Raw genomic sequence first — 24,950 nt, forward strand, 5'->3', positions numbered from 1 at the left:
AGAAGTTTCAGATCAGTAGGATTAAAAAAAATTTTTTCAAAGAAGTCTCTTCTGCTCGCCAAGGCTGCATTTATTTGATCCAAAATACAGCAAAAACAGTAATAGTGATTTATTTTATTTTTTTAATAATGGTTTTCTGTGCTTTAGAAATCATTCAAATATGCAGATTTATTGATCAGTAAACATTTAATAAACATTTGAACTTATTAATACTTATTAATTAATAACATTTATCTGAAATAGAAAGCCTTTGTAACATATACACGACCAGTTAAGTTTGGGGTCAGTATGAATGAATGAATGAGTTATTATTATTATTATTATTATTATTATTTAGAAAGAAATTAAAAGAATTAATACTTTTAATTAGCAAGGATGCATTAAATTAATACAATGTGTGTGTGTGTGTGTGTGTGTGTACATTTTTACTATAATTCATTGAAGGTCAGTAAAGATGTTTTCACTGCAGTGTTAAATTAGTATTATTTATATATCATAGATTAATATTAATATCTATATTATTTATATATTACAAATAATTAACATTTATATTGACATTCTGAAAATTGCTTTTATCTTTAATATTTTCAGCCCTCACTTAAAATTAATTTTTGATAATTGTAGTAATTTCAATTTGGGTTTGTGCTTCTGTCTACTCAGGATTTAATACATTTTTAGTTTTCAGTCCATTGTTTTTGAGATATACAGTTATCATTTTATTTCATCAGTCATTTTATTTCTAGTTTTAGTGCTTCTACAGAGTCCATGGTAATAAAAATTCCTAATTTTCATTTAGTTTACTTTTTTCAGCTTTATTTCCATTAACATATGTTTTAAATACATTTAATGTTAACCCTGTAAGTAAATTTGCCTGAATAGCTGACGAATAGTTCTAATAATCATTAGATTAGTTGCATATCAAAATTGTTGCAGCCCTTTTTGAATGAATGAATTTGTTCAACCTGCATGGACTTCCTGGTAAAGCTGAATGAAAAAGGAAGTCCTGCTGGTTAAGAAGCCTGGTGGGAACAAAAATGCACACCACATCCAAAACGACATATGCTGGTGACCAGCTGCTGGGTTTTTCAGTAGGCAAGCTCCAAGACCAATCTGGCAACATTATACTCCAGCAACCCTGCTGACACGAAAAAACACCCATACCAGCTTAGATGGTTTAAATCAGCTGGTGAGCTTAAACTACCAGTTAAAACTATCACTGATTACAAGTTTCCAGCACTTTCATCCTTTTCAAGTTGATCTACCCACAACAATCAGCTTGTGTGAGCAACAGACCAGCATTGTACATCTTAACCATTTTTGAAACTGAAGCTGGTCCAAACTGGTGCAAACACAAAAATAGGGTTTATGCTATTGGAATAAATGTAAAGAGGGATGACATCAGTGATTATGTACCTTCACATTTCTCCAGGATCTGCACCGTGTCACCGATCTCCAGAGGCAAGCCATGCTGCACCATTCCTCGAAAACTGGCCAGCACTGCAAAACAAAAACAAAAAATAAAAACTAAACCAATAATAATAATAAAAATATTTACTACAAGGTCTCATTAGTGACCGTTGGTTACTGCATTAACTAACGTACTAATAATGAACAATATATTTTTACAGCATTTATTAACCTTTCTTAATGTTATTTAGAAATTCAAAATGTTTCTATTGTTATTCATTAACTTATTTAATGAAAATATTAATTTTTGTTCATAGCTAGTGCATTACTGTTAACAATTACAACTTTTGATATCAAAAATGTATTAATAAATGCTGATATTAACATTAACTAAGATTATAAATGCTGTAGAGGTTTTATTTATCAAATGAAACCTTATTATAAAGTGCTATCAAATTATAAAATTACACTGGTGTTTACAACAAAATTACATTTCAGGTCAATATATGATGGATTTAATCTAGCAAACACAGAAAAAAACACACTATTCCCTTTCATTCATACACATGTGATGCTAAAATGTTATAGTGAGAAGACATTTGACCCACAGTAGATGCAAACGTCACAGATTGACCTTTTGGCTGAATTCAAACAGATGCCTGGTTTGCAGTATTGTGGTATCTGAAGTACTTTCAGATGCTCAAAGCCTAGTGTGACCTCTGCTTAAGCTCATAAGGGCAGGGTTGCCAGATTGCTCTGAGATTCAACGCCGTTAGAAGGTTTAATAAAAGTGACGTGCCTCTCTTGCTTAAGCGTTCGACCAAGAGGCTCACCTGAAGAGACTTTGAAGTCAAGGCTGCCTGAGCCAAAATAAAAAGTCAAGGAATATAGAAGAAATTAAAAATAAGGAGACCAAATTATGGTGACAGACATGTGAAAGGGAAAAGAAGAAGTGACAAGACTATGAGCATATTAGGAAAAAAAGAGAGACAGAGAAAGAGGACATGTCTTGTGTGGTCAGCATTCCTCACATATACAAACGCCATGAAAGCTCTCATATCTATTATAATGATGTCATCACTGCTCTCACTGCACTCAGAGGGGATTATGGGATAGGTGTGTTAAATCAGGTTATCTCACCTGCCTGAGATCAAGAAGCAGAAATGATTTCTGCAGTGGATTTCATGCTTTTATGAGGCACAGGCCAATCTGGGATAGCCACACTGAGGCCCTGACCTAATTGAGAACTTCTGTGTGTGTGTGTGTGTGTGTGTGTGTGTGTTATAAGATTATAATGATGATAGAGTCCTCATATATGCACAGAGCACCCAGAATCTGTGGCATATTCCCAAACAAACGATTCTTAGCATTCTAAGTGCCACAGTATTGTCCAATCGATTCCCAAATAACTGATAAAAGACTGAATTGTTTTTTACAAATTCCAAAAAGAAAGACTCTACTGAGTCAATTGTGATCACAGAATCAAAAACGTGAAGTCTAACCAGTGCAGTCCAAGTGATTCCCCTTTAAATATCTTGGTTCTCTTTAGCGAGCTAGATCATTGTAACAAATGTAACACATTCAACATATTCAGTGTAATCTAACTACCAAAGGAATGAGTCTTCGGAGTTGGTTTAGCAACCCGGTTCTTTTTAAACAACCTAATTACCCTAACCCCATCCCAAAAAATAATTTAAAAAATAATACAATTAATAAAATACAAGTAAAAGTGCAATCAGCAACCATCCGGACTTCCCTAGCTACTGCATCGCATTGACTAGGCAAGCCCTGATGAAGAATTATGGAATTACATTTTGCAGGAAATGTAAACTTGTAGCTCGCATTAATGTTTCATCATGCAATTGTAAATTTAGTGAACTGAACCATTACGATCCCATCGAACAACATTTCGGTTCATCCAAAAAGCCTCACAGTCCAAATCGCACGTCCCTGAGTTTCACATGCAGCTGCATCCTATCTGTGCGATTTGACTTTAAAAATCGGAAGCCCAAATAACAAAGTAGGTCCGATGAATTAATTATACAGGTTTTCTTCAGCAGCACATTAAATTATTCAGTCCTTGACAGAGCTCAACTCCTTCCCCGGTAAGTGTACGGCAGCTGTTAACTGAGCCGCAGCGTCGCCAGAGAGCTTCAAAAGTGTTCAGTGACCGAAAAATACTTTCTCTGCTTTTTAATTACCTGAGCAAAGATAAACCGCAAGAAAGAGAGGGAGAAGGACACCCTTACCTCTTTAAAAGGTGAACGACCGATATAAAAATTCAATGGCAACACACACAAATACGCTTTCAAAAGCTCAACCAGTGAACTTAAAATGTTTGTAGATACACTTAAATGTCTGAATGTCAATGCATTAGATGAAACACATTTATGCAGTGAATTTTAACCAGAACAGGTGATTTTTAGTGGATGTGTGATGACTTGTTAGTCCAAAAATGACAACTGTGCCATATATCAGAAAGCAACCCGTATGTTGCTGACACACTTTAGTAATCAACAACAGTAAAAGCTTTCAAAAATATGAACAACTGTAACATTTTCCAACATTTATGACTAATTCCATATTTATAGTAGAGCGTCTGATTCCCAGACACAGATTAACCCTGAATCTGAACTAAATCACAATCTCATCAGTAATTCTGCAGTGAAAACCCTGTTTAGCACTAGCCCTAATCCGTGTTTGGGACTCTGGCCCCTAGAGTCTGGAGAATCATCTCTAAACCATCTGTAACTAACAGAACAAATCATCTCGGACTATGTTTGCACGGTACTAATCATGAGGAACTGGAAGCTAACCCACACTGAAGATGAAACAGACCTTGACGCTCCATCTCTCTTTATTTGGTTTGGAACAGAATGTTCATCCACGGTTAACCCAAGCTCCTGAATACTCTAAGCTTTGTTAAAACTGTTGCAAGCTGCCTCAAAATCTACACAGTCAGATACATTTTGGGAGTGTTTACAGCTACTTTAGATACAAAACGATATTGTGACTAAAATTAAAGAATGCATTTTTATTTACAAGTATTAAAAAGTAAAAACGCAACTGAGATATTTACATAGCTTGGCATATACAAATAATAAAAATATTATAATAATATGTATATATTTTAATGTAATTGCCTTAAATTGTAAATTTGATTTAAATTTATTTTAATTAATAAAATAATTGTATTTTTATAATAATAATAATAATAATAATAATAATAATACATTGTATTATTATTATTAAATTACATACATTATATTATAATATACATTTCAGCACTAAATTATATATTCTAATAGTATTTTAATGCTAATATATTCCTCAAAATGCTTTTATAATTGTATTTTTGCTATTCGTTATATTATAGTAGATACAAAAACTAGCCTGAACAAAAGTGAAATACCTCTTGAAGACTCAAAATCCTCAATTAATACTTAGATGATTATACTAAAATCTTCAAAAATATTTTTTTTACAAAATATATATATATATTTTATTCAAAATTATAGTAAGTATTATTATAATTATTGTTATTATTATCATTGGTACTTATTTTTATGAAAATAGCAACAGATTCTTTGGACAGACTTCTACAGAATGAAACAAAATGATCTTGAAACCAGAAGTGCAAATCAAATCAGATTAAATCAATGTGTTATTATATATTATAATAATGTTTGTAATTTATAATAATTTTGGGACTGTTTTATCAGAAAATGACACATAAAATGCTCTGATTTTGTTCTAAAAAGCTATCTTGTAATGTTGCATAATTTTGCATCCTGTTGATGGAGATGATGCCTAAACACTTGAATAAGTAGGCAGCAAAGCCAAAGCAACTCTGATGGCATGTGCATTGTGAGAAAGTGGCAGAGAAACAAACACACAGTCCAAACCTCAGCAGGGCGTCACGCTCTCACTTCCCATAATCCCGCTGGGCTGACACAGACCTGAGACAGCGAGCCTCATCCCTTTGGCTCAGACATGGAAATAGAGAACACAACTCAACACAAGACTCTGTTTGTGTGGATTAACCGCAGATCTGGTTTGGGTTTGAGAGAGTGTGATGCTACAGTTGGGTAGTCTAAGCTCCTTACAGCTCGACACAGAGCTCAGGATGATGGTTTTACCCTCGCCGCTCAAGTTCTGGCCAAGTGACATGTGTATCTGCCTCAGTGCTTCCAGGTTTGTGCCTGAGCCGTCCAGGAAACAGAAACAGAGCGCTAAAGATTTACTGCGTGGAGCAGGGAACAATCAATGGTTGGCTCCTGAACAAGAACACATTAAATGCTCAACGTAATCATTAACTAGTTTTCAACAGCAATGCCAGCACCTAAACAGTGTGGTGGCCAATATAATGCCAAGAAATATACATTAAAACTGTAGAAATTAAATTATAAAGTAAGAATAAGAAATGTATCAATTATATTATTGTATTGCATTGTACATATAATTATTATCATTATTATTATCATCATTTGTATGAGCCTGATTATACAAATATTTCAATGTAATTATTATTAATTATAAATTCAAGTAACTGTACTTTATTAGAAGTAATACATTTTAAATAATAATATATATTTTTTTATCAAATCACATGTATTATAAAATATTATACATTGCATCACTGAATTGTAATAATAATAATAATAATAAATTGCATAAACCAAACAATACACATATTTTAAATGTAACTCTTAAATTTTTAATTTCATTAATTGTACTTATTATTAATATTATTATCATCATCATCAAATGTCATATATAATAAAACATCATAATTGCTAAATTATATTGTAGTAGATAAAATAACTAGAAAATAACTTTTATACTTTTTTTTACAAATTATACAAATAAAAAAATTATTATTACTCAAAATTTTAGAAAAGTATTACTAATACCATCATTGTCATTATTATTATTGGTACTTATTTTTATCAATTAAATTTACCAATTACTAGGGTTAAGGTTATTTAGTATTAGAATACTATTCAAATATACAATTATAATAACTATATATAATGTATATATACATTTTATAATAACAACAATAAGTATACAGTATAATTGGTTCAAAAGGATCCCCTAATGTGCTTTTAACCTCACTTAAATCCAGCTCACCCCATACAGATTTGTGATCCGGCCAGGAACCTGACAGCTAATCAACTCCAAGATTCATTAATTATTCATCGCCACATTAATATGCAAATGTACGCCGGATTCTGTGTTGTCCACGAACGTGTTGCCAAAACGAGACTGAATTATTAACACAATATTTAGGTCTACACATGGAGCATCCTGCAGCGCATGCCCAATAAATAATGCAGAAACTGGGAATATTTTGTTTATGGGTGGATCAAGAAGTTGCAAAACAATTAGACGAGGGTGTGCTAAAGCATTTAGTACAAGTAAAACTGTTTTTTGCTGTACAAAACAGGATTCAGGGCATGTAATCGCCTGTGATGCTAGCAGGCAATTAAATTCGATACACTCCAAGACTTCAGAGACCAACGATGTGCAATTACAATCCAGAAACCCACCCAAAAGGCCTGTAAACCACAGAAAATTACTGATGATACGGGAGTAAATATCTATTCCACATGCACACTCAAAACCTTTTCCTTTCTGAGCAATGCAGAGAATCTCACCACAGCTATCTCAACCGCGCAGTAATACACATGCTGTGATGTAAGAATCTGAGTCTATGGCCAGTCCGACAGGCCAGCGATGCATCTGTGCTTCATAACAGGAGCTCGGGCTTCTCTGGCACGGCTCATGACACGCTTGTGCCAAAGGAGCGGTCACTGTGGAAATCATTCATTACCGCAGCTGCTGAAGAGGAAGACGCTGTTGATGGTAATGTGAATGCGAGTGAAGGGTTTGTGCTGACAGGGAGCAGGGATGTTAATTATTGAGCTCGTTTAGACATTCCTCAGTCAGGACGATACACATTTAACCCCTCGCTCCACTACAGATCTCAAGACATGAGGCTAATTGAGAACAACAAGAGGCGGAAAATAAAACGTCGATATTTGATACACAGCAACGAGAAGGTTGTCAGATGGGGTAGAGTAGACAGATATAAGGGGAGTTTACTGGAATAAAGCTTTTTTCGAGTTTTTTTTAGATCATTTGAGGCTAATGGAATAAAAATTATAAAATGAAAATGAAAACAGAAACAATAAAAGTAAAATAAGTAAATAAATAAATAAATAGCAAAATAAATTAAAATTAACTGAAATGAAAAAAAAGAAAAAAGAAAATGAGAAATACATAAAAAATAAAATAAAAGTTCTAAAATCTAATAATCAAAGAAAACTAGCTAAAAATAAAAAAAAGAATCAAATCATAAAAATTTTAATAAAAAAAATGTAAAGGGTAACATTAAAAGAAAATGAGTGGGAAAAGAAAGAAATAATAAAGATACAATAAAAAGAATATAATAAAAATATACAAAAATAAAATTACAAAATATAGAAGTAAAATAATTTAAAAATAATTTAATATTTTAAGAACAAATCAAGATCAGCACAGTTTTCGGGTCTGCCAGAAACTCAGGTACTGCTTCACAGCATCCAGACAACAGATGCAGATACACACTAGGGCTGTGCGATAAAATTGCGAATTGAGTGTGCACGACTTCTAAATCGCTTTATAGCATGATTTTCGGCAGCCCCGACCTCCCCGCAGTACGCTATACGAAACAATCAGAATGCAGCGCGCCTAAGTGGAGTGCGAGAACAGAACAGACTGGACATATGCCTAACTCCAGGTTCACACACACTATCTGTGATGCATAGCCTTTTTTTCGAGGCCATGTTAACAGATCTGAGCGTTCACACTGCACGTGGTAAAAGATGAGAACACAAAAGGTTATAAATAGAAAGGTGCGAAAATATTTAATAAAGTGTCTTGTGAGTGCACAAGACACAGATTGAGTGAAAAGAGACACGTTTTAAGGCAGCGTGTATCTGAGCCTTATACAGTCTATGATCTGAGCACGCGCGTCTGGTTTTGTTAACAGAGCAAAGGAAATCTGCACATTATTTTAATGTGCTTTCACGTTACAATAATGCGCTCTCGTTGCTACTTCTGAGCCACGTACACATAACTTACTGTATACGCACTGCAGACTGAGTATGTGTAAACCTTGGGCAATAAATATATTGGGCAAAACATATAACACCTGAGGCACCGCTACAGTGAGCTTTATGACCAATGCATGGCAAAAAAGAAAAGAAAAATCCCTGGACACAGGTTTTTTTATTTATTTATTTTTATTTTTTTGTCATATGTCTAGACATTTTGTTCGACATATTTACTTAGTGATTATTTTGACTTATGTCCGTTCTAAAGACATTTGATAAAGCTCTCATTGATTTTCTTTTGGAAATATGTTTAAAATTTATACTGAATGCATTTATGACTGCAAGGCATGTTTGTGTGTGTCAAAATCGTGATTAAAATCGAAATCACAAAACTGATCAAAAAATCGTGATAGGTTTTTTTTGTCCATATCGCACAACCCTACACACACACACACTCTCTCTCTCTCTCTATCTATCTCTCTCTCTTGGCATTAACAATAATCTGAGTCACATCCCTCGTGAGACATTCACACTTCTCAGTCCTCCAGCAGGTGTTTGGTTTATTTGGGCAGCATTGTGGGCTGCACCTTCACTCAAAAGAGCTCACACACTCCCTTCACATACTGCCTTTGACATTAGCTGCCCTGTAAGAGCAGGTTTGCTCTGTTTATCAGAAATAAATGAAGCCACTGGCGAGCAGCCGCTTGCTGTGAATTGCCTGTTATCTGTGTTTCAGATATCTAAAGGTCAGAGAAATATCACTGGTGTCCCACAAAGAGAATAATCACAGACTCTCCTCTTTCTTGAGATGAGCGGTGTATTGTGTGTGTTGACCATCGAGAGCCGTCCAATACAGGCAAGACACAACAATAAAGACATCAAATCAATATGAATGTGAATTGCATCTTGAAGAGGACAAAATTAGTCAATAAATGGCAAATAAAAATGTATATAATAAAACTTTTAAGAGTAAAATAAAATGCTAAATCAAATAAAATACTTAAAATAAAATTATACAAATTAAAAGCATAAAATAAAAAAAGAAATGAAAAAATGAAAATAAGGACTAATAAAAGTAAAATAAATAACAGTTACATTTAATGAAAATTTCATTAAAAAGTCAGGGAAAAAAAGCAAAAAAAAATTAATAATAAAATTTATGCAAATAAAAATAAAATAAATCAAAAAGAGAGTCAAAAGCCCTTGCAGGGGCTGTTAAACGTGTGTTTTTGAGTGTAAGTGTGATGTAAATGAAGGAGCAGGAGCAAGCGGTGTTTCCACAGGCCAGAGTAAATCATACATGACTCTGATTCAATCAGAATATAGGTCAGACTTCTTAAGCTGCCCACTTCACCTCATTCAGAGCCGTAATCTGCTCTCTGCTTCTTTTGCCCCGTGTGTGTGTGTGTGTGTGGAGCAATTGCGATGCGATCCTTTGCCGTAATGTTAGATTAAAGCTTTTAAATGCTAAGCGCTGGAAAAGCACTGCTGGATAATTCATCTTGATTTCACATTGGAGTTTCTTTGTTTCACATCTATATTCACTATAGCTCTTCTAGACTCCTCTGCCATAGTTATGTGTGTTTTTTTCATGATTTTGTGCTCTGACAGAGAGCTCAAATTACCGACCACTCATGCATTGTTTCTTCGCATGGTTCCTTCATTTAGGGGGACCAAACAGTTTCACTTCTCTATTCTTCTATATTCCTCAAAATCCTCCTGATACTTGGCCTCTTTCTCATAAGAGAGCTCCGGCCGTATGAAACTCTGAGGTCCTCAGATCTGAAATACAAGTTTATTACAGATTTTGCAGCCATATCACCATTTCCAACACCAGATCCTGAGGAGCAGAGAGTATTAAACTTGTTTAACCCCTTCCTCAAACCTTTATTAAAGTGTCAATCAACAAATAATAATTAATAATTCTTTTCATCCATCCTTTCATCCTTTTCATCAGTTTATTAAATGGGTCTTATTACATGCAGATAAATGTATTTAAGTTATCATTCTGTTATTTATTAATTAATTATGGATACTTTTTATATGTACAAATTCAAATTAGTTTGCTTTTACATGACAGCAAAAATTGTTTCAATAAAAAAAATAATAATAATAATACTATAAAAAATAATTGCTGTTGTTATTGTCGTTTTAGATTTTATTTTCCAGAATCGCAGTGTGAAAGGTGCTTTAGTTAAGAGCAGCAGTGGCACAAACCTTACAAAATTGGTTAAAAGACTTACATTTGTTTTAATAAATTTGTTAATCACTGTAGGCTACATAGTGAATATAGTTTAGAACACCAGATCAAAAATTAAAACAATAAAGATAATAAAGACGAATAAAATCACAGTAATGCTCTGCAGGAACACGAGTCGCATGCACTGTGCTAAAAGTCAGTCTTCTCTTACAGTCATTTTTTTTTATATTCAGACAATTACACGCTGCTGTCGCTTCACAGTTCCTACTCTCATAAATTACTCGCACTGCATGTTGACTTATAAACCTAAATATAAATGTCAGACAACAGATATTTCAGTTCCAGCCCTAGTATCAATATTTATTACATAAACAAATACATTTTTATCAATATAAAAAAAAAAAGTTAAATTAGAATGAAATGGAAACAATTTAAAAATATATAATTATTATTGTTGTTGTTGTTGTTTTAAAGAATATTTATCAATATTAATAAAATAAAATAAAATAGTTCTGAAAAACATTTGTGACCAGAAGGCAAGTTTAGCATCACACCCTTTAATCTAGCCGAGACCCTCGCCTCAGGACCAGGACCATGCCATCATTCTCATACGGTCAGTACTGACGGTCACATGACCTTTCTAATGTTTACGGGCATTCTGCAGCAGACAACAGCTTTTGAGGCTTGTTTACCAAGGGAAAGTTGAAAGTAAAGGTTTAAATCAATCAAGCTGTGTTTCATGTACTGCTTTTACACACTGGCCTTTTATGTGGCCTTTGGTATTGGTCAAACCAGTCTTTCTTGCATAGTCAATGTTTTACCATGACCAGAAACATTTCCACCGCTGTGGTGACCTTGTTTAACACACACTCCTCCATGAGCGACGGCTGCACCCATGCAGAGATGTGAAAGAGAACACAGACCGCACCAGTCTAACACACACACACACACACACACACACACTCTAACCAGAGGATGGAATCCATATCTCATCACAGTCACACGGTCATTATCATCACCATCTTCATCATCACATCTGCTCACCGCTATTATTCCAAACATCTCCATCAACGACACACTTTCCACCCACAGAGCGGAAGAACTAATTAATGTCCATCATGAGAAAATGACACATACTTTTTGCTGGTTAAACAGTATGGAACAAAATCAATGAAGTGACAAAACATCAGAGCTGTATAATCAAATGCTACTTTTTATCCTCACTATATTGCATGAACACTTTAGGTCCTTGAATCAATATTTTCTTTTATGTGTGCATTCATATCATTTCCTACAATTAAACTTTGATAAAAGACCAGCGCTTGCCGATTTCATTGCTAAGTGAAGGATACATGCAGTTAACGCTGGCAAAAGGTAAAAATACTGACAGATAATTAAAAAAAAAAAATTATATTAAAAATGTAAGTAATGCACATGGATAAAAACAGCAAGATGATGATTCTCTATAGCCACATTATATATTACTTGTTTATGGATTTCTGTGTTCCACATACATTGAATGTGGTCAAAATCTGTCTCTAAGTGATCTCTGAATGCTGTTTCAGTCGTCTGATGACAATGATATATAGCCAAAAAATATCAATAAAATAACAAAAAATAAACAAATACTACAATATTCTAGAACAGAAAATAATGGACAAAATCTAATACTGAAAACCTAAAATATAATAAAATAAGAAATATTATAACATTTAATAAAACAAGGAAAGGTCAAATAAAAAAATGAAACAATAAGTTAAATATAAACTTAAATCAAATTTAATTTAATTTAATTTAATTTAATTTAATTTAATTTAATTTAATTTAATTTACATTTTGAGTCCTGAAAGCATTTATGACTCATGAAAACGGTTTCAGACCATAGAAAATTAGCAAAACAGAAATATCTTTCAGGTTTTCAGAAATTCATATTGAGTCATGTGACTTTTCTAGTGTGTACTGGCTTCCTGCACCAGACTTTAAAGGCTTTTAAAGCAATGCATCATGTGTGTATTTATCTCTGGTTTTTTAATATACTATGAGACTGTTATCTGAATCTGATTACCAAAATACATAAATAACAAGTATTAAGGTTGAGTGGCATACAAAACATAGTTAATCGATCAAACTCAATCCAAAAATGATACTGTAATTGTTGCATCTGTAACACCATCAAACCAAGAACGGATTCAGCCAATCACACTGCTCACACAACTGACTAACATGCTATATCCATTCAGCAGTAGAGTACTATGTCACAATAGCTTAATGGAGGACAGAAAGATGACTCTCACTGAGGAGTACGATATGAGCAGATTCACTTCACTAACACACACACACCTGAGCACACAAACACACACAGCGCGCTTCACAGAGCAGCGAGACACCAAAGGCAAGAGACCAAGAAGAGTGAGACAGCGCTGAACAGCATGTGGACGTGTCTCTCTCTCTCTGTGGTCCAGATGGTGGTCTTCACAGCAGAGGCTTCGAGACCCACTGGAGCGTGTTTCATCAGTGCAATAAGACTGAATCTGCGATTATTTTTCGAAACAAGCATCTTTGCTGTCGGACAGCAAAAGACGACAAGACAACAAGGTCAGGCCAAATCAAAAGCACTGGTTATCAGTGAGCGCAGGTCAGACCGGAGGCTGCTGGTGTGGAGCACGGCTGTAACAGGTGAACCCATCAGTCATGTGACGCGCTCGGCCGTCCATATGTCCAGCAGCGGACCGCAGAGTCAGTGTGGCATTGTGGAGCTGAAGGGCAGCATGTGTTTCGACTGCAACACTGCCAATTACTGTCCAGACAGCTGCCCCAGTTCTGGGTCAGGACAACGTCAACATGAACCGCACTGAAAAACTAACAGAGCGACGGACTTGCATGCAGAACTATTAAATAATGCATGCAGATTTTTACATTGCATGAAGAAAATAAAGTAATAGCACAATAAGCCACACGATTCCTGGTATCAATAAAACAATTATGAATTACTTACTTATTAATAAATAAGTAATCAAATTAAAATGTAATTAAATTATATATAAAAATAAGCAATTAAATAAAAAATATATTTAAGAAATGATTAAAAAAAAAATCTAAAATAAAATAAAGTATTTTATTTAATTAATAAAATGTCTAAATTTGATTCCTGAAAGGATTTGTGTCAAGTGCTTCCTGAAAACGTTTAATATATTTTCTAAAGGTAACGATTAGACAGCCCAAAACAAATGTGACTCTGGACCACAAAACCAGTCATTAGTCACAGAGGTGGGTCAAAATTATTTTTATGCCAAAAATTCTCTCTATTTTGCTAATTTCCTATCATAAATATATCAAAAATCACTTTTTTGATAAAGTGATTTGCATTGCTAAGAAGTTCATTTGGACAACTTTAAAGGCGATTTTCTCAATATTAAGCTTTTTTCTTTTTTCAGATTTTCAAACCGTTGTATCTCGGACAAATATTGTACTATTCTAACAAACCATACATCAGTGGAAAGCTTAATTATTCAATAAGCTATATTATTATTATTATTATTCTGTATCCTGTTGTAAATTAAATATACTATGAATAGAATTTAAAAAAATTGCAGGTCTTCATTTAATTTTATTATTAGCATCATTACTACCATTTTTATGAACCATTTCAGTTCTGCATATCAGCTATTGAACTTGAACAATGTTTAAAAACAGCACCCTTCATTTTTAATGACATCAGACACTCATATTTAGGGCTGCAGCTATCGATTCTTTTTGTAATCGATTAATCTAGCACTTAATCGACCGATTAATCGAGTAATCGGATAAAACGATTTGTGTGTGTTTTTGAACAACCAAAACAAATAATGCATAACAAAAATGATGTGGCTGTAAAATGAACAAGCATTTGGCTTTTATTTCTCAACAGAGGTATTTATTTCCAAGTCCGAAGTTTGGCTCCAAAAGTTAAGTGCCAAGTTGGCATTGCCAACAATTATAGAACAATGTACAGTTAAGTGAACTTACTGTAACATGTATAACATGTATTGTAAAACTAATATGAATATAAACTTAGTTTTTTGTCTTCTTAATACACAAGATTACAAAAAAAGGATTGCACCTTCTGCAAATTTAGTTTAGTTAACCTGAGAACAAAAAATGAATATAAAATATCAAGCCAAACAGGTACACAATGTATAAAATGTATAAAAAAATTACGTTAATAAAACAATTATAAACAATTATAAATAATAAGCTGTAATCTCAAAACAAACATCAAAATGTACGTGTGCGTGCGTGCGTGTGTTTGTGTGTGTGTGAAGGGGTTCTTCTTTTAGGCTATACTCTCTTGCAATTGAACGTGATAGTTACGTTTACTACTTTAAAACGTCATCAAAGTTAAACATCATATCTAGTCAAACCGCATCACGACATCGCTACAAATGCAGTATGGGATTAAAATCAGCGAACATCAATAGGCTTAGACTACGTTAATTTACCTTGTTTCAGCGATGCTTGGTGAAACAGCATAGAGTGGATGTCTTCTGTTCAGATGCTGAATCATGGAAGATGTGCTGTTGTGGTATGCCAGCTCTATTTTGCAGTAGAGACACTGCACCTTGTTCTCTTCTTTATTAAGTGTGTAATGATACCACACTTTAGACAATTTCTGCCGTTTATTTATAGATCTATTCTCCGCCATCGCGCCAACTAAATTCAAAAGGTCCGTGTGAATAAACGGTCCCTGTGACACAATCAAATCCCTGCGCCGCGCGTATAGTGCGCGTCATAGGAATTTAACGAGGCTTCGAGGCAGAGTTTTTGCCTCGAGGAATTTTTGTAATCGAGTAACTCGAGTAACTCGAGGAATCATTTCAGCCTTACTCATATTGAAAACAAGCTAAGGTTTAATACCTCAATCAATCATAAAATTATTATTTTTCTTAGCAATTGCTAGTATCAAAGTTACAAAAGCCCATGCCGAAGGATGTAGACTTAGTGATTTTTCTATTGTGACAAAGATAAGTGTGGTCAGTGACACATAAACTCCTGTGAGAGAGGAAGGAAGGCAGTGTGAGTGTTTTGTGGTTCGCCGGCAGCTGTACATTGTGTTATCTGTGTATTTTAACTCCAGGCCGTTCCAGAGAGATGATCAGACAGCCTGCGTGCTGCTGTTTACCCATCCATGAGCAAGAGCGAGGAGAAGCGCGCACAAGAGAGGGAAACATGAAGCATCATCAGTCACGCATCAGCTAGTCCTGTTATCACGATGAGATCCACCGCTTCTGAACGCCCCATCAGCATTTGTTTGTTTTGGCATTACACGCTCGTTCTGTCGAGAAGAAGCGCAAGTGTCTGGAGAACGTTTCTTAGGAGCAACATCGATCAGAGTAACAGTCATTCTCAACAAGGAGCAAAAATACAGAATAACATACATGCAGATAAATGACAAACTACATAACAATTAACCCATTTTACATTTTCTGAAGAAATCATATGGTTAATAGCACAAGAAGCTACATGGTTTCATCATTAATGTCGTATCTGTAGCACAAACCGAAATAGACTGATAATGTGATTCACACACATTATATTTAACAAACGTTGAACTTTTCAAAGTAATTGGCTCTTTGTAAAATAACTTGCAATTAATAATTTTTTATTAATGATTGTTTGGATAAATACTTTTTAAATGTGTAGCATTACAAACGAATGAGATCGATTAGACTTTTTAATAAATTTATCAATTATAATATAATACAATAAATATAATGGCATAGATAACAATACTTGAATATAGTTTTTATTATTATTAAGACTTTAATTCATATTATTATTATTATTATTATTATTATTATTATTATTACTACTACATTGCACAATTATACAATTCTAGCTAAATAAAATTGTTTCATAAAACTAAATTGTTATGATTGTTATTGTTGTTGTTAATAATAATGCTTCCATTTACTAATACTACATTATAATAATAATAATAATAATTATTATTATTATTATTATTATTATTAACCCTAACCTTGTTTAAACAATACAAAATTATTATTATTTGTATCAATAAAACGTTACAATTTATATTAAGTTAACCATAGCTTTGCACAATTATATAACTATTATTATTATTATTTCATTTTATTTAATATTAGCTATGCGTATTTTCAACAAGACACAAAAGAGTGTGAAAAACTCAGAAAACCATATCACACTTGACAGTCTGCTAACTCGTTCTGCATTTTATTTTTTATATATTCTGGGCTAAATATGTAACACTGGGTTCAAGTTTCAGACAAATTCCGAGAGGAACACCGCAGTCATCCAGCATGGCTTTCTGAGGTGGATTTATGGCCAAAACATCATACTCTTTTCCAAGTTGAGCTGTAAAGTGAAGTGGCGTAAAAAGCACGTCTAATGGACTTCACTCTCACTCATTTTTTCCCTTTTTTGGAGAATTTTTCATCCCACACCGAGTCCTAAGCCACTGGCACGCCAGGAGCGGCCAGAACATCTGCTTTAGCTTAAGAGAATCAATAAGTGCCTCCTATCCCGTCCTAATATTCCTGAGCTCTCTGGGATGCAGGAATAACATCACATTCAACAGAGATGGTGCCTGCCCGTTCACTAAATACAAATCTATCCAATTCTGGATTACGCATACATGAAACCAACGGTGTTTATTTTCAAACCTTTCCCGAAAAATGTCAGGAAAAAGAGTCTACAGTGCAAGCAGATAAAAACAAGCTGTGGAAATCTGCACATGTTAAAGCTGACCTCTGAATGATGCACGTGGTTTCAAATGCCACTCAAGCCGAGAGATTCGAATGCCTGGTTGTTTTGCCAGGCGGCGCATGCCGTTTACAGATCATGTAGGATTACTGCACAAGGTTGAAGAACGGCCTAAGTATGCCAGAAAAACTGATAACACTCAGTTCTTCCCCCACAAGTAACCACATTTTTCTCATTCCATCAGTGAACGAATGATTTTTGCACATATTGGCTGCATATTTTCAAATAGATTACGGCATACTAGAAAAAGACAACTAGCCCAGTGGTTTCTAAAATGCATGATAACAGATTCCAACTAGATGGTAAAGTTTGTTGGGACAAACACTTATGTTGGCTTGAGTAAGTGAATTTTTGAAATAGCTTTGTAATCTAAAAGTGTAACGTATTTCAAACATGTTAGAAAAACATGGGCTAAAATTTCTAACACATTACTAGAATGATTTAACATGTTACTAGCATGAATTAGCATGTCTATATAGCATGTTTTAGCATGTTGCTAGCATGCACTAACATGTTGCTAGAACATTAATAACATTTAACAAATGGCTTATGTTTTAATATGTTGCTAATGTATTTAAGTTGGCAACATGTTCTAACATTGTTCTAACTTGAATAAGCATGTTGGTAATATGTTTCTATCATGTTTAACATATTGCGACCATCAACATATTGCTAGCATGTTTCTTACATGCTTTAAAATGTTATTATGAATTAATTATGAAAGGCCTACATGTTTTCACGTTGCCACCATGAGTTAACATGCTTTAACATTATGCTCGCATGCTAATAACAAATTTTAGCACAATATCATGTTTAACATTTAGCTATCATGAATTAGCACATTGCTAACATGTTTTATTTACATTTACATTTATTCATTTAGCAGACACTTTTATCCAAAGCCACTTACAGATGAAGACAGTGGAAGCGATCAAAAACAACAAAATGTTTTAAAACTACGCTCAAATTAATCAGTGCTCCTATAATAAGAAGCAACATAAATATTTTTCAAGTCAACATAATTAGGCTGACTAAACAGTGTATCTGCATACAGTGCCTCTGAATGCAACTAGCTTGTCTAATTTGTTCATCCTAGCCTCCGTATCAACTGAATTGATCGAGTGGAGCAAATGAAGGCTGAAAAAAAAAATGTGTCCCAGTTTCTTGCCTGAAGTGGGTCAACAGCAGCCATTTACACCCTATAAACATGTCTGTAATTAAATAAAGTTGATAGAAAACAGCATGGAGCTCGACAGGCGAGGTGTGAAGGGTGTAAAAGCTGGCAGTCTTCTAGAAAAGATGGAAGAATATGGGGAGGGGTGTGTGGCCTGTTTTCCTCCTTCCCAGCACAAACACAACAGCAAAGCCTCATCTGTGCAAGCATTTGACCTTTTCCTGACCCGATGCATCATGGGAATTAAAACTTTAGTGAGCTATTGCGCTGTCAGTGCACCTAAAACAATGGAGTAAACACACTTGCATAAATAACAGCTGGGGTTGGTTTGAGGTGTTGGGCCAAATGCCCAACTGTCCCAGAATTCCTTTAGGGCAGTGGACTCGAATGCCAAATGAACCTCTCGTCCAATGAGGAGTGAGGCTGAAACCAAACACTCACATCCAGATGGGAGGCTGTGGTTAGTGTCTCCTCTGAAATATGGTTGGATTCTCACAGGTAAATGCCTGGTAGGGGCCGTCCCAACCACAGCTTTCCCTTTGAGGGTTGAGAGCGATAATGAAGCATAATGGTGAGGTTCAAAGACGATTATGAACCTGTGAACTTTAAGGTTAAGTTTCACTTCAAGGTTCATTTTGTAGATGACTACGATCCAAATTCACAGGTGCCTAAAGCATTAAAGCATGGAAAGTTGTGAAACAAATATTATCCCTATTTGTAAATTTATTTTTCAATATTTATCTATAAAAACAAAAGTTAGTTTAATACGATTCATAAAAATATATATAACTTATCAAATTAAAAAAATATTATACTATACTACTTCTAATATATATCACGGTACACAGTATTTTCACGATATTGGAATTTAGTTGCAAAAAAAAGTTGTCATAATAAAGTATAACAAGTTCAATACCTTTTTTCTTATAACAAAAATAACTGAATATTAAAATACAATAAAGCAATAAACAAAAACTGTATAAAGTAAAACAATTCACACCGGTTAAAGTGCAAAAGAATTATAAAGATGAATAGTTGCCACTTTACAATAATATCTCAGTTAATCTTAGTTAATGCATTAACATTAACAATGAGCAACAGCTACATTTGCAACCAAAGTTATTAATCTTTGTGAAAAGACACAACTTAGTTCATGCTAGCTTTGCTTCATTAAAAAAACACAGTTGCAACTTTTGGTATAAAATTAAATATTATTTCAATTAATTTGTGTTGTTAAACATTTAAATTATCTAAGATTAATGAATGTTTAAAATTATTTTTTTATTGGCAGTTTATCTTAACTAATAATTTAACTAATGCTAACTAATGGAGCTTTAATGTAAAGTGTAAACAAACAACAACAACAAAAAAGTCGAAAAATTTCAAACAATATCTGGGGGCATGTTGTACTCCAGATTAAAAATGTAAAAAAATATTTGAAAATATATAGCCTATTAAGTGTGTTACGCAATACGCTTCTCATACCTGCTTGTTTACATGTGCTTGTATAAATGCATTGTTGTGCATTTCAACCAGCTGATGGGAAAAGTATTCTTTAAATGCATTCAATAAACTAGAATAATTTGGAATAAATAATTATTCACAGTATTTTGAAGTGTCCACGATAACAATATTATACCTATTCACTTCCGTGATATATTGCATTACCGAATACCAGTACATATCTAGTTATAAGTATTATATGTCATTATAACTTTATATATAAACCACACAGCAGATATACAATGATATAAATTTCATTTTTAAAACCGCCAGTCTTAATAAACACATTGGCCTCAACACATTCACTGACATGCACATTACTACAAAATTGTGAATATGGCTGTGAATATGGAAAAAATAACTGACTATGACTATAAGATTGCATCAAGACTGAGGCACTGTGGTGGTCCCTTGTGGCAGTCTAATTTTAACAGTGCTAAGTATTGTTCCACAGAAAGCAAAATGCAGTGTGGTTTAACGTCAACTGCTAGAGGACGTCAAATGTATGTGACATGTAGCGTGCCCCATTTACAAGTCAGTATTTATAGCATCTTTGCTCATTATGCTAACCCACCTCTGCGCTAGCAACCACAAAACTCAGACCATCAGGGCACAACAAAGAAAATAAGCCGCTGATATGAGAGAGGTGCTTTCTTATTTTAAACTAACTGCATTTTGTCGCCTCTCATGCTAAAATGCCCATTTGTCTTAAATGATTGTCCTTATTAAAGTACTAATCAAGTTTTTTGAAGCTAGATCTTGAACTGTATAGGTTTAAAGATGGGTTAAAACATATTATGAAATGTATTATGCTATAATGATTTACTTTATTACTTTACCTAACATTTACTCACATTCATGTTGTTCTAAACCTTTATGAAAAATGCTGCTAACCAAACAGCGGCTGGTTGCCATTGACTTCCATGGTAATTATTTTCACATACTATGAAAGTGAATGGCTACCGGCAACTGTTTTGATACCAGCATTCTCAAAAATAACTTCTTTTGTGTTTAACTGAATAAAGAAACTCATACAAGTTCGGACCAATTTGAGGGTAAGTAAATAATGACAGAAGTTACATTTTTTGTTGAACTGTCCCTTTAAATCCACTTCTACTTTAAAAACAGTGTGACATTTGCATTATTGAGTTTTTCTAGAAGTAGACTATGACCGTTTTGATCAATTCTGGTTGTCATCTCTCCTGTACGTCCGTCATGAATGCATGAGACAGCAGAAGACCCACCATCAGGCCGTCATTATAAAAGAGCCGTCTGCATTTACTCACCGTATCACTCGACTCCCAGCGGGCCGAACGAACCCAAGACAGCCACTTGGCCACACAAAGGAGATACATACATTCGTCGTCGCTGAGTGGCACTTCATTTAAGGCTTAATTTACACCCTGAGGAAAGTCAAACAAGGACGCCAGGTGGAGGACTACCAGGAGGCGAGGATCTGCCCCAAATATCTGGGTCTCCAGCTGATCCAGGCTGCTTTCCGTAGTGGCCAAAAGGACGGGCCCAAAACAGATTCTTATGCTCGCCGCTGGGGCAATCCAGCATCAGAATGTGACAAATCTGTGTCATGCAAACATCTTTTTTGATAGCATTTATCTTCATATTTAACAAGAAAGATCTCGTTTGTGAAATAAACACATTTAAAGAGCAAAAGAAAGTGTCTGAACGTAAAACAAAGGGCTTGTGGCAAAGGAGGAAATCCCTGAATGCTCGTAAACTGTGTCGGATGCTGCCTCCTGAATGCTAAGCAGACCCCATTCAATCAATGATGAGAAGGAAAAAGGAGAACTCGCCTCTCCGGACGAACTGACTTCAAATGATGAGAGAGAAGGGAATGAAAGTGATTTACAGGATTAATTCAAATCCAGCCGAATCTCTTTGCATATAAGCAAAGGGCTTCAAAAGAGCAAATCATTTAGAAATTAATGAATCCCGTAAGGAAATGCGAGTTTAGAGAAATGGCACGCTTTGCTGTCAGCGATTAAGAACAATCTATCAATCATCATAAAAGATGTTGCATAGTACAGCAATAAGCCACGTGTTACACTTGTACCACTTGTTCATGTGGCATTTTTCTCTAAAACCCATTGACCATGGTAAAAAATCATATCCTCTCATGGTTTATTTCTATTGTATGTTATAGTAATAATACAATACTATTTATTATTTAAATTTATTATTTTTGATACATAAATGTATTTTAATATTTTTTTTAAATTAAGTCACTTACAAGTATTTAAACATTTTGGAATGAGAAATATATCACAACATTTATATTTTAATACTATATAAATAAAAACTGTACTATACTTAATAACTACACTAAATAAAGAATATACATAAAAAATAGGCTACATAAATGCATACATTTTTCTACAATTTATATAATATAAATATTTATACAAATAACATCATCGCATCAAAATTCAGTCAAAACCATCCGTTTCATAAATCACCTTTATTATTTATTATTATTATTTACTTCTTTCCAAACTACTAAATAAATGAAAACTTTAGAACCTGAAGTGCGTTTATTCAAGAAGGGTTCTGTGTATCGTCTTCTCTGTAACGGCCATAAACCAAAGCAATGCACAGGTGACTAAATCTCGAATCAATGAGGTCAATACAGGTTCACACGACACGTAGAAGACATTTTAACAACCCTGCTGTCAACATGTAAGAAGAAATGCATAAAGTATAAGGGAAAACAGGAATCCCACAGCATCCCTGAGAGGAAGCACTGCCCCAGTCCTGGCCTTACTAGGGGTAAAGTGATCTAGATGTCACACAACATCAAGTGCATGAGAAAGTGTGGCAGCTAGTCTTAGCAAGATATGTTAAAGCAGTGAATTTGGTGTGGTTGCCTTGACAGCAGCAGTCAGGCGAGGATACGAATGCTGTATCGCATCCCTGACAGCTTAGATAACAGCTAATGGCCTCTCAGGTCCACTTTCAGTTCATTTTCCCCACGGACAGAGCGGAGAAAATCTGTCGAGACACGTACATGTGTGCAAGTGTCTGGAACGAAAGATATAAAAAACTCGTCCAATCTGTTCCAACTGGACTAGAAGGAAAAACTGACTGTCTGTTAAAGCGATAGTTCACCCCAAATTTAGATTTTTTTATCATTTACGGACCCTCTTGTCTTTTCAGGTTGCTATTCTTTCAGTTAAACTCAGCTTACAGTTTATAGTGACCACACTGGACATCTTTAAAAGGGCAAAAAGGCACAATAAAAGTAAAATATGACATCTACCAAGGCTTCTGACGTCATACAATGGATTGACCAGCCAAAAAAATGAAATCAAATGTTTCACCAGCATCACTGACAAGGGATCTTGGATGCAACATGTAGGAAACATTGAACATTGACAGTCAAAAACTAGGGATGCACGATAATATCGGCACAACATCGGTATCGGCCGATAAAAGCTTAAAATGACCATTATCGGTATCGGCCGATATGAATATTTCTGCCGATGAGCCAAACCGATATTCTCCAAGTGAAATAATTGACCTGTTTTTCAGATGTGAATGTCTGTCTACATTTGTAAAATAATAAATTTATGGTAGAATCAGTACAGAAGAGATACATGGATTTCTCTTCAGCAAAATTAAAGTTTAAATATATCAGTATATATTTGTATATATATCGATATCGGTATCGGCATCGGCCAAAATTATTTAGAAAATATCGGCATATCGAATATCGGCCAAATCCAATATCGTGCATCCCTATCAAAAACATCTTAAATTGCAGTCTATTGCTCACAAAATCTATTATATGACTTCAGAAGACTTGGAATATAGTGCACAAGTCATACAGACCATTTTTATGATGCTTTTACGGTGCATTTTAGACCTTTTTAGAGTTTGTCAGACATTGGCAATTTGTAATTTACTTGCACTTTCAACATGACGGCAAGTAAATAATGCAAATGTATCATTTTATGCACACTTTTAAAATAAAAGTCCTACACATCAGCTAATCAGAACAAACTTATCAGCCCATGCCAGTAATGATAAAATGCCAAATATTGCCATTGGCAAATGGCAATATATCAGTCGATCACTACTAAATTAGCAAATCGTCATGATCTTGCACTGTGTGAAAAGATTATTTTTCTACTTTTGCTTCTCGCAGGACAACAAATGACGCTAATGTTCACTTTTGAGTGAACGATCACATTAACATCTAACAGTTTGAAAGTAGTGAATACATTATTACACATCGTCTGCATACACACCCATGGCAAAAACATGATACGTATAATTTGGGCTACAGCGAAATTACAACATAATAACACCCCAGCACCTCTGCGTGCCATGTTTACAGCACATAGTCTCTCCTAACAGTTTTAACATCAGGGTCAGGGTGAGCAGAGATCACAGAAGCATCTTTACAGAGGAAGAACCAGCAGTGGGATACAGGAAACTCCAGGCATCATTCAGCCGTGATGAAAACGGCTTGATGAGAAACAACTCTGTGGGTATGAGGAACACGGAAGAACTGGCAAAAGCTCGGCATCCCGTGTCTAAACATATGTTTGGCTTGTTAGGATGCCGCCACTGTGGGTTTAAAGGGAGCCCAGGGTATACAGCTGGATTTGTCATCCTCAAACACACTCTCAGACACAGTGCAGACGACAGAAGGAAAACAGTTCAAGCGGCCCAGCATGTAAGGATAATGTGAATTTGGGGAGATTTGTCCAACAATGACAAACGGTGGAGCAATTGGCAGAAATATGATTTAGAAAGGAACTGTTCA

General features: G+C 34.5%; 1 protein-coding gene across 3 annotated transcripts in view; it reads right to left on the reverse strand.

Annotated features, from left to right (window-relative positions):
- LOC113058562 (dedicator of cytokinesis protein 4-like) overlaps positions 1-24,950 on the reverse strand; it is an 82,485-nt gene that overhangs the window by 52,536 nt on the left and 4,999 nt on the right. For all 3 annotated transcript variants that reach the window (XM_026226583.1, XM_026226567.1, XM_026226575.1), the window contains exon 2: positions 1,414-1,497. In XM_026226583.1, coding sequence (XP_026082368.1) covers positions 1,414-1,497 — 84 coding nt within the window. The remainder of the gene's footprint in view (positions 1-1,413; positions 1,498-24,950) is intronic.

This window comes from Carassius auratus, chromosome 4, assembly GCF_003368295.1.
Source record: "Carassius auratus strain Wakin chromosome 4, ASM336829v1, whole genome shotgun sequence".
Taxonomy (NCBI): Eukaryota; Metazoa; Chordata; class Actinopteri; order Cypriniformes; family Cyprinidae; genus Carassius; species Carassius auratus.